This window comes from Polyodon spathula, chromosome 28 (genome assembly GCF_017654505.1).
Source record: "Polyodon spathula isolate WHYD16114869_AA chromosome 28, ASM1765450v1, whole genome shotgun sequence".
NCBI classification, from domain to species: Eukaryota; Metazoa; Chordata; class Actinopteri; order Acipenseriformes; family Polyodontidae; genus Polyodon; species Polyodon spathula.
In genome coordinates, this window is record NC_054561.1 from 2,029,176 (window position 1) to 2,041,430 (window position 12,255).

At 38.8% G+C, this 12,255-nt stretch overlaps 1 protein-coding gene across 1 annotated transcript; it reads right to left on the bottom strand.

Moving 5' to 3' along the window:
• Positions 1–2,247: 2,247 nt before the first annotated feature.
• LOC121301890 (keratin, type I cytoskeletal 13-like) lies at positions 2,248–6,901 on the bottom strand. The gene is made up of 8 exons (XM_041231586.1): positions 6,421–6,901; positions 5,615–5,697; positions 5,025–5,181; positions 4,595–4,759; positions 4,161–4,286; positions 3,849–4,069; positions 3,275–3,309; positions 2,248–2,812 (listed from the first exon to the last, which is right to left on the bottom strand). The coding sequence occupies exons 1-8, from the start codon at positions 6,841–6,843 to the stop codon at positions 2,700–2,702; spliced, it is 1,323 nt and encodes a 440-aa protein (XP_041087520.1). The 5' UTR covers positions 6,844–6,901; the 3' UTR covers positions 2,248–2,699.
• Positions 6,902–12,255: the final 5,354 nt, after the last annotated feature.

Sequence of the window (12,255 nt, forward strand, 5' to 3'; positions counted from 1 at the left end):
TTATTATTTCTGTAGTTCAATACTATTTTTTCATAATAATTGGCAGTAGGACGCTTTATTAGTAAGCTACCTGATCAGCAACGTATTGTATGTTTCTTTGCAAAGCTGATCACATAAACTGCATACTTTGAAAAACAAACCAGTTTTTTTTTGGTTGCTTATATAGGGGGCATTACAGCTATGGCCAAAAGGCTCGCATCACGCCCTATAGAATTAACAATGTCACGTTACATATTGCTTTGTAGTTTTACAAAAATTGAAACAAGCGACATTTCGAAATCTAACATGACATACTGTACTGCTCTTGTAGTTTCTGGTAGACTTTTAAGATAACATTTTGTAGTTTCTTAGATTGCATGATGTTAAATAAAATATCGAAATTGTGTTTGTATAGGTTTTTTTTTTTTAAAAAAACTATGTCTGCATCCTAATATTCTACTAGGTGATGCAATTTGACAAGTACTATACTATACCATTCAATTTTTCTAAACTGTAAGATAAGTCAAACGCGTAGTGCAAACTGCTCCTGTGTGTTCGAGTGCACTAGCTGTATTGCACCTTGAAAATGCATAGCGATGTTTAAGCCCTGTGTGGAGGAAAAAAAAAAAAAACAGGTGAGAAAATGTTAAAATGAGACCAACAGTCGCCTTTTAAAAAATACAAAACGGTGTTCTCACACTCACACACACACACACACACACACACACACACACACACACACACACACACACACACACACACACACACACACAGAGAGAGCTCTGGTGAATTGAGTTATCTTGGAACGCCCTCTGCTGGTGGGTAGTGTGTAGACAACACCCAAGTAGGTGCATCTGCAAATCGTCAAATCGAAAGCAGGAATGAATGCTTGTGCGCGTGTTGTGAAATGAATTAATTAAAGAGGTCGCGAGTCGGAATAGGGCTTCCTCTGGAATTCTGAGTCTCGTACACCCAGCCACCAAACACGCTGCTTTGCACTCGCTCTCTACAGCTTTATTCTTTAAAAAGTACACCATGCTGGGAAAAGTGTCATACACATTTAAGTTGAGCAATGTTTTAGATTGCCTGCAGTGCTGACCTGCTAGTCTTGTTAAGGGCGACACCTGGTGGATACAAAGTGCCATGACTCTCCATGAAGTACACTATATACAAACCTAACGTGACGAACGTGTATCAATTTAAATAATTACTTTGGTTTCAGAATAGTTAATAATTGTAACCTCGCGGACGAAGGTTTAATTGTTGTTTAAGTATGTTTTCCCCAGTAACACTGAAATGTTTATTTTGTTTTATTGTGTTGAATGAAACGACTGATTTCAGTCAAGGATGAACTTCCTGTAACTCAAATTGGGCGCGATATTTAAAGCGAAATAAGCATCCTGCTTCATATGTTTACTTGAATATGTTAATCTTTTTCACGTAATCCCGAAGTTTCTCTAAATCGCTCAAATTAGCTCGAATTAGCTGGTTACCGGTGGCACGATCTGAAAAGCCGCCGGTGGCACGATCTAAAATGTTAATGCTTTTTTTTCCACGTAATTTTAGGGAAGTGGTGCTTACTCAAATTGCTCGAATTATGTGGTTAATATGTAATCACCGGATGCTAGACTCTTTTCGCCGGCATTTTAAGGGTCTCTCGACCAAATGAATTGAATACATATAATTGTTCTGAATAATATGTAAGTCTCTCTCTCTCTCTCTCTCTCTTTCTCTCTCTCTCTCTCTCTCTCTCTGGAATCGCTTTTCTGTTTTCCGCTCACTTCTGTCATCATGTGTAATTATTAAAGAGGTAGGGACTATAACCCGAACAGCCTAACTTTATTAAGTAACAACCACGAAGTAACACTCACAATCCCCTAGATGGCGGTGTTGTAACATAAAATATCCTAACACTGAATGCTGGTGTTTCAGTTAAAATTTAGTTACGTTTTTTCTTTACCCCCCTATTAAATGCACGGTTTGATTATTTCGAAGGATATATCAACTGTATTGAATTGCCTATTTTAAACATTTGATATTGTGACATACGTAAGTCTGAACCAAATAAATTATAATTACCTGCCATAATATTATCAATAAGGTATAGGGGAAAAGCCATGACAGGTTGAGTTTGATGCAACGCAAAAAAAAAAAAAAAAATCCGGTTTGATATGTGATCAATTTTCCAGATCTTTTCAAAAAGGAAATATTGTAAAAGAAAATTATATATATTGTTAAAAATGCAATAACCAACAGGACAAAACAGAATTTGAAATGTATTGATTAATTTTTATTTGTTAGAGATTTGCATGCAAGTAATGAGTTGTCTGGGTTGGAACCCAGAAAAAAAAGACACCGATCCGCTATCCTTGTAAAACACACCATCAATACAGAACACAGACTTACATCCCCGATTTTAAAATGAGTTAATCACCTGCCCCTGTTGCTGATTCTGCTGAGAACATTATTGGCAAAGCTTACTAAATAATTTCATTTTCCTTACCACGGGGCTGCTTCTGGCAAAGACATCCCAAAGCTTAATCATAAAGTGATGTAGTTTTATAAGTGACCACCAGGGGGGGGAGTACAGCTGTCATTTCTACCCCCTTTTGTTGCTGGAATACAGTAGTTAGTAAAATTATCTTGGCAGAAATTATAATAGTGAATAATATATGCTTGATGTGATATTTAGCTGTAGAAGGTTGAAAGTGTCGATTCTTTTACATCTTCTCTTCCTCCTCCTGGACTTGAGTAGACACAAGTTTTCCATTGACTCGTTCTTCCACAATGGTCTTCACCTTCCTGGTTTTCACTGGCTCGTGTTTAGGTTCAACTGGGAAGGGAGGTGTGGGGTGGGGATATATTAGTAACAATGTATAACACTCTGCTAAACTCATTGTCGTGCAAGGTAAGTATAAAGAGAGGTGGTAGGTGATGATAATAGTTAGGACTGTATTGTTTTCACTTTTAAAAAGTGGCTTATTTCACAGAGGTATTTTTTCTAGAGTTATTGTAGAATATTTCCTTTTCTATGGACAGATTTTAAACACATTCTACATATCAAACTAATCAAAAACATAGACAGATGTAAAAGAAAAATAACAGACAGATGAAATGTCCCCTTCTTGTACAGGGCAGGGCAACCTTTAGCAGAAATAGTTCAGATTTTTGATGCAGCTGGTGACTTTTTCATAGAAGAAATTTTAAAGAAATTGTTGCCGTGATGCTGCAAGGAATGCATTCACCACACAAGGAACGTGCGAGATTTGAACTTAAAATACAAAGTTTTGCTTACTTGGTGGGTGGGTCTTGATTATTTCATAGCTTTTCCTATAATTACAAAGGAAGCGTGTTAGTTGTCATAAAACATATTCCAATTTTGTGCAATCTGTTTCATATTCCTTTTTGTTGTTCTACCTCTACAAACCAGCTTTTTAGAATAAAACTTTTTTTAAAAAAAATTGTATTTCTGGTTTATTACAATTTTGTATTTCACACTTCTTTAAGATTGCTGTTCTTTTTTCATGTTGCAGCACAACTAGATATTAGAAATCACTTTTAACAATCTGACCACCTGAGGGAGCTATATGATAGTCATGAAGCCTCAGGGTGTGAGATTATCATCCCCTAAATGTAATCAAAGGAGTATGGTAGTCTCAAAATATCTGGGAAACCCCACCTCAGTACTTCAAAAGAATTAAAAGCTTAAAAAGAACTTCAGAAACTGGGGAAAAAATACCAAACATAGCTTCTATGGGTTCCCAGGCAAATCCTGTGCACAATATATCTATTTATCCCTACTTAGTTACTTTAGTAGTTAGTTACATATTATATAGATAGACAAGTATACAAGCATGTGCTGTCCTCACCTGCCCCCCTCCCCGTCCAGCAGACGCCTGTACTCCGCGATCTCCATCTCCAGACGGGTCTTGATGTCCAGCAGGATCCGGTATTCCTGGGACTGGTGTTCGATGTCCAAGCGCAGCTGCATGAGCTCAGCCTCCAGGATGCTGACCTTCCCCTGCAGTCTGTGGAGCTGATTGGAGTAGTTGGCCTCTGTCTCCCGCAATGAGGACTCCAGGGCCGCTTTCTGAAAGGTGGGAGATTAAAAAAAAATACTTCAGCACACCCCTCCTTGCAACAGGGAGATGCAGCTGTTATAGAGTGCATTTCTCTCTCACCATGCCAAGCTGAGACTGCAGTTCAATCTCCAGGCCCTGCAGCACTCGTCTCAGGTCGATAATCTTATTCTTGTTGGCCTCAAGCTCGGCGGTGTTCATGGTGACCTGCTGGTTCAGAGTGTCAAACTGCAAGACAACACAGGGAAAGAAACTCATGAAGTCAGCAGAGTAGGTACTGAACTGAGTAAGAATTGTATTGTAAACCACTTGCATACAACAGAGCATTCAGCACTGTAAAACACAGTGGGAGAGTGTGTGCTAATGCAACTTGAAACTCCAACAAGTAGTCAAATGTTTGGTTTACCTAGTTTCTTATATTTACCTTGGAGTTTTGTGAAGTTATGGATGGATATTTAGTAAAACAAACAAAAAAATAAATTCACTGACAAACAGTGTTGATGAAGATATTAAGACAGACTTCTGCCATTGCTTACCTTGCTCTTGTACCAGGCTTCAATCTCCCGGTGGTTCTTTTCAGCGATGCCCTCGTACTGCGCTCTTGTTTCTTCCAGGACTCTGGACAGGTCCTGGTGTGGAGCAGCGTCCACCTCCACGTTGACCGATGTGCTGTGCATCTGAGCCCGAAGAGCTGCCAGATCCTACACAAGATAGCCATCAAACTGGATTAGCAAGAGGTTTTAAAATGGGGTACCGTAAACCAAAAAAAGTTAAGAATCTGATCTAAGGGTCCTTGGTACCAATGGGGAACCAGCAATGGTTTGTGTTTTTTCATTGAGTGGACAGAACAAAGGTGGAAGTACAGAGCTGACTTGGAAGCTGTCCAAGCTAAACTTTAATAAATAATGGATGGCATGAGTTTCCTGACCGAACCAGCAGATTCTCCTGTGCTTGTGGTTCTCATACCTCCTGGTGGTTCTTCTTGAGGTAGATCAGCTCCTCCTTCAGACGCTCCAGATCTGACTCCAGGTTGCATCTGGCCAGAGTCAGCTGATCCAGAACACTCCTCAGCCTGGCGATGTCAGCCTCGACAGACTGCCTCATTACCAGCTCAGCCTCATACCTGCTCAGGAATATAAACCAGGTTTCAGAAGAATTCCTTGGTTTTGATGCAGTCTATCAATGCATACTACTTCAGAAATCAAAAACCATGAGCCGAGCTGTAATTCTCATTTTTCAGTCCACCTTTTAAAGAGATTCTATTTTCACCACCAGTGCATTATCAAACAAAATTAAAACAAAATAAATAAATGTAAAAATAACAATAGACATGTGAATTGTCCCCTTTTTCTTTTGTACTGAGTAACCGTTAGCAGAAATATTTCCGATTTGATGCAGGTAGTGTCTTTTCCATTGAAGACATCGTTTAGCTCTATGCAGCGTGTTCAATCATTTACCGCAAGCAAACTAAACACGCAATTGATAAATTTCATGGAAATCATGAAATCCGTGATAACGGAGAAAAAAACTGAGATGCTGTTGTCATGGAAACTTACTTTACATGAAAGTCTTCGGCAGCCAGTTTTGCGTTGTCAATTTGCAGGATAATCTTGGAATTTACAAGACGAGCAGCATTGATCTGGGAAATTAAAAAAAAATAATTATTATTATTATTATTATTATTATTATTATTATTATTATTATTATTATTATTATTATTGATCCCAAATAAGGGTTTCTATTGATCGATTAATTATCTGATCTATGATCGATTAATCCGCATGTTTGCTAGTGATAATAATATGCATTGAAAGACAATTACAGTAATACTAAATGTTTCATAAATACAAATTACTGACTAAACCATTAATGTGGAAATGACAAGTCTAGACTGTCAGAATGATTTATGTCAGCATCAGTCAGCTGCTTAGCAACCAATGAACACCACACCTCCTGGAGGTAAAACATCATTTTCCATGTATAAACAATGTGACTAAAACATGTTTTTTTGCAATCACCCCATGGAAAAAAGAACATGCACCATCACGCACAAACTCATAGCTTATTTCTATTCATTTTAGCATAGGATTTGGTTGCAGTTTTCTGCACGAGCAGTCAATGCAAATGGCTCAAAAGTTGATGGAAGAGTGTTTGTATATCACAGTGAATCTAATAAACAGTTTAAGCTCAAATATAGTGTCACGTTTTGTGTTGTTTCCAAATAAGAAGTCATGTTTATCAAAGAATTTACCAACCTTTTTGTATTTCGAAATGCACCCGTATTGCGTGACTCTCATAACTATGCAATGTGCTCCCAAACAAGGCACCAGAGTGGTCCTGACCTTAACAAAGTCGTTATTACCTGATGCTGAAGGTCATGGATGATCTTCTCATAGGCACTATAATCGTGGCTCTGCGGTGTCCTATTTTTCATGAATTCCCGGATCTGGAACTCCAGCTTGGAATTGGCTGCCTCCAGGGAGCGCACCTTCTCCAGGTAGGAGGCCAGACGGTCATTGAGGTTCTGCATGGTGGACTTCTCGTTGATGGAGAAACCATGTTCGGTACCGAAGGACCATCCTCCTCCTCCTCCTCCCATGGCAAAGACTCCACCATAACCTCCAAAACCGCCCGACATGGAGTGGCTCGAGATTCTGGTGCCATGTCCTCCAGCGCCGCCGTAAACACTAGGAGCCCGACGCTTGATGACAGAGTGTCCAGACCCTGCTTGGGATGCCTTGAAGTGGCCCCCGGAACTGACTGAGCTAGAGCTGGAGTAGGACATTATGATCGGTTACTGCTGGAAGATCCACAAGCTTCACTGCAAGAGATGCACTGCAGGGGATTCATCCAAGTCTCCCCTTATATAGAGATCCGAGTGGGATTAGGTTGAGCTACTTTTTCATAGACAACAAAGACATTGGAATCCACCCCTGTGTAATTGTTTAGCAAATTTAGATTCTGTCAAGGCAATGAGTGGTTCTAGCGCCCCAGGTGTATAGATGATTAGTGTGGGTGGAATAGGTGGCTTTGTAATCTTTAGCTCAGCAGAATTCAGTTCCGAGTTCTGAATAACTATCATCAATAAAGATTCTAAAATCTTAAGGTATTGAATGGCATGGAATTTTGTTTAGATCAAGAATTTGCATAATAGTTCTCATTAACAGGTGAGGTAGGTGTCGTGCCAACAGTTAAACAAAAAGATGCCATTAGAGTGTAATCTTCCAGCCCTGCCCAATAACACACCTGCACACAAGGGTGGTATTAACCATAATGTCTTAATCCTAATCATTAATTTCAAAGAAACATTATTATCTTTAATGGCATTATAGGCACTGCCTGTGTTTCTCACAGTCATCTAAAGTTATTGAGTGTAGTAAAGCATAGTGAACATAACAAGTATATAGAAAATTAACTATTTAACTTATTTCACATTTGTCTTCAGGAACAAGTTCTACAGCGTGACAAGATACAGCGTGACCTTAAAAGACCATTGCAGCAAATAGAAAGCCAAAGAAAGTTTTATGATTGATTATGTGTTTTTTTTTTTTTACTTCTTATTTTTTGTGTTTTATGTTGTTGGCTGTGGTGGTGGGAGTCTCTTGCCAGGTCCTCATTGGAAATGAGAATTTGTTCTCAATTGACTCATCTGGATCAATAAAGATTGATTGATTGACTGATTATCCAGGGGTGAAATCTGCTAGTACCCAACCTATGCATCTGTTGATCAAAGCGTGACTCGGTTGTAGTTTTGAAGATTGAGTTTGTCATCAGCAATTTCCACAATTTAACAAAAAGCTGGCTTATTTACAGCTCCTTTGTTGCAGAATGCTATTTTATTTTGTGTGTTTAGTTTTTAATTAATGTTTTTATTCACATCAAAAACAGAGTTACAAAGATTTGCACAACAAAAAAAGGTTTCTTTGAAATGGAATCTGGGGCAAAGCATGTAGATGTAATATTGAGGCTGTCAGAAACTCCCTTAAAGCACAGATCAAATTCATTTAGAAGAGGTTTTCCGACTAAAGCATGGACAGTGTCTTTAAACCACGATTCAACTTTGAGATAAATATCTGTCCATGGTGCGTGGGTTAAAGATTTAAAGTCTGAAATGTTTCACAAACAGAAATTTAGCTTGAATTTGTACACGCTTTATTTTTTTTCCTTGTTTCCTATTGTTGGGTTGATAAATCTCTCAATCAAGATGTTCTATATGAATATATATACTCTTTGTTATAGATATACTCTGTGTATATAGATAGATAGATAGATAGATAGATGTACACACACAGGTTACAAGTTGACACACTTAAATAGGGTTCACAAGTTTCTTTACTCTAGTGATGGGACTAAAAACCTCGGTCGAAACAACAGGAATTCAATATACTAACGTACACATTATTGACATTAGGAAGAAAAATGGGTTTATTGCATAGGGTTATGCAATACTTTTAGCCATAGCTGAAGAGTCAGCAGGAAGTAAAGTGACACATACCATTGCGTGACACATTTTTATGAGATCATTTGCATAAGTATGACTTTGATGTGTTATTCAGCAAAGCCATTAAAGAGATTTAAATTTCCAAAATATTTGGCATTTAAAATGCCCATCAAGCATTTGCATAATAGTTCTCATTAACAGGTGAGGTAGGTGTGATGCCAACAGTTAAACAAAAAGATGCCATTAGAGTGTAATCTTCCAGCCCTGCCCAATAACACACCTGCACACAAGGGTGGTATTAACCATAATGTCTTAATCCTAATCATTAATTTCACTGAAACATTATTATCTTGAGTGTAGCAAAGGGTGCAATTAAAAGAGATTGCTTATTTTGAAGAACAGTATGTTGCAAATAGAATGATCTGCTACACTGTAATTAATATATACACATTGTAATTAATGTGGGATGAACACCAGTATGGCTCGTTCTTTTTAAATATCTTCCTACACTTCCTGTCAGCGCATTGAAATGCCCAGGCCACAATATAATACGAGTGAATGGAGACAAGCCCCTCTCCTGATAATATCACTGTGGTCATTGATTGGCGCATGGCTTTTATCAGGCATACAACCTGTATTACTTAACCCACTTAACGATTTTCCTTTGAAAACAAAATAGAATCCAAGCTGTAATTATGTCACTTGATACACTTAAAATCAACATTTCTTCACTAAAATGTAAATCCATCGTTAGCGTGAAGGAGCAAACAACTACTCCTGCGCAATACAGATCATTTTGTTCTTTTAAGAAAAGCTAGCAATGAAAAAAAAAAAACAATCTTTAAACTCTAAAGTGAAGATTTGATGAACAGGGTAGGGTTCTGTTGCACCGCCCTGCAAAAGTATGCTTTTTGTCTAGACCATGTTGGTCACTAATAATAGTAGAGACGTTTTCTTTAGAACACAATTGTTTTGGAATAACTACAAACAAGAAATGTGGCGGCTTATGATACTTTAAAAAGTCTTGTGCAGTGCGTCCCCTAGTATCACGGTGAAAGGATTTCTTCTCTCATTCAAACAGCACAAGATAATAACCCTTCTAATAATAAGAGACTCCTACGTATTAACCTATCGTTATTTCAGGAAAAACATGCAACGTAAAACACTTTTTAGATAATTTGTTTTTGAATTGTATAATGCAATGAAAAACAGTGCTGAAACATGAAATGGGTTTCAAAAATCTAGCATCGTTGGGAGGATAGCTGCTCTTCCCCATTAGATGAAGCCAGCAAGCACGGGAGGCTGGGAAAGAGACCTAATGAGTTGAGGTAAGATACAAATCTCTTCCTTGCCGATCATTGGACGTAATGTCGAAGGACAAATAAGATACTAGCTGATCGACTGACAATTTATTGGAAGCACCTAATATATATATATATATATATATATATAAATGCCTTACGTAATAGTTAAAAGTGAGTTCCCGGCCAGAACCACTGTTTTGTTTAACTGCACCTGATCTTTTCAAAGGCAGCTACACACCTGGAAGCTCCAAGCTAGTCAATTTTATACGGAAGGCTTTGATGTTGTCCACTAGGCCCGAGCAGTGCTGTTTGGTTACATGTGCCAGGCCGAGAGCACGGTCTCCTTGGCAACCTGATGTTTTTCTCCTCTGTCTATAGGAGAATCCCTATGATGTCTGCCGTTGCTTTTTGAAAGTGGATTTGAATATTTGGTTTCGATTTTTAACATTTTAGTCATAAATTTGGCTTGGATTTTAACACATGTAATAATTCATTTGGCTTGGATTTCAACGCATTTAGCCATTAACTTGGCTTGGATTTTAACACTTTGGTCATTAGAAAGGCAGCAATAATCTTTCAACAGCTATAGACAAGAAGCCAAACCCAAATACTTTAGGTTTAAATATGTTTATTTGGCATGCAACCCGTGCTGCGGTTTATAAGGTTTACACTACGCATTTGCTACCGTTTACTTTGTTTTTAAACGTATTAAACTTATGCAGTGTAGTTACAGTAGCATCAAACACACGGCAATGCAATGCTTCTCTACCAATAGATAAGCTATACAATGGCTTTAATGTTGTTCTATGCTTTCTGCAGGGTAATGTATTTCAATTGTACTTCTTATAATACGATTACACTGTGTTGCAGAACCCAGATAAGAGTGGTGTGTTTATTGACCTGTATGCTTCGGGACCAGGGCAGTAACTGCAGGGGTGCAATTTGGCGCTATTTGGGGACACTTTGATAGGAGGCTTGGTGGTCCAGTGGTTAGAGAAAGGAGGATTGTGTTACTAGGAAGTTCACTCCCAGCTCAGCAATTGTCTCCCTGCGTGTTACCCTGAGCAAGCCATTGTGCTCCGTCCTTCGGATGAGACTTAAGACCTATAGAGGTCCTATTATAAGTGACCCCCTAGTCTCTGTAAGTCGCTAAATCACTCATTAATAATACTTGCCCATGATGGGGCTCTACTGTCGTTTGACCTATGCATTAATTTAACAGTAATCTGAATAAGGCATTACATGTAACCCCTTTCATCCTCTCAGGACTAAATACTGTGTGACATTTCACCTGAATGTCACTGAGCATCCTGTTATGTAATTGGTTTAGTATTGCAATTAGTTGGCTACTGCCACCTACTGTTAGTATTGCATAGTTCACAGAGCGTGCAGTGTTCCCAGTGTTATTCAGAAAAACTCAATAAAGAAGCTAATTGTTGGATCTCAGCACGGTGTCCACTTGTGTCTTCTTCTTCTTCTTCTTCTTCTTCTTCTTCTTCTTCTTCTTCTTCTTCTTCTTCTTCTTCTTCTTCTTCTTCTTTATTTCTTAGCAGACGCCACAAAAAATACATATCACGAATTACAGCACAATTCAGAGCAAGATACAAAATACAATGACTTCAGTCCTAATAAGAGCAAATACAAAACACAGTACGATTTGATATCGGGGCAGTTCTAAAGAAAGTGTTGATAGATACATCAGGGTTACACATCAGTGCAAGTGAAATACAAAGTACTACAGATTGGGTTCAGTGCAGGATTAAATACAGTACAATAGGGAGCAGATAAGTACAAGTTAAAGTGCATTAAAGGCAGAGTGCTATATTATCCAGAAGGGAAGAGTTGAGTTTTACAGGTGTTGTCTGAAGAGTTGTGTCTTGAGGAGGCGCTGGAAGGTGGTCAGGGACTGGGCAGTTCTGACATCCATAGGAAGGTCTTTCCACCACTGCAGGTGAGGGTGGAGAAGGAGCGGGCTCTGGAGGCAGGGGAGTGTAGAGGAGGTACGGCCAGTCTTCTAGTGTAGACGGAGCGGAGAGGTCGGGTGGGGGTGTAGCGAGAGATGAGGGTCTGGAGGTAACTGGGTTCAGTCTTGAACTGGATGTGAGCGGTGATCGGGTGCCAGTGAAGTAGCATGGTAGAAGTGAGACAGAGAGAACACCAGGCGAGCAGCGGAGTTCTGGATAAGCTGGAGTGGGTGGGTGGTGGAGGCAGGGAGGCCAGCCAGAATCTCTGTTTGTGCTGAGATCTTTATATTCACAATCACTCATGGTGTGTATAATTGCACTACATTAACCTTCCTATCTATGTGGCTATTGTATAATGCATTTCGTTTTTTATTTTCTTTCAAAGTCATGGCTGGGCAACATCTCGACAGTGTTTACACAAATTGTTTTATAATGTATAAAAACGCAATTAAGTAATCGTGATCGAATAGGATAATACGTCATGCTTA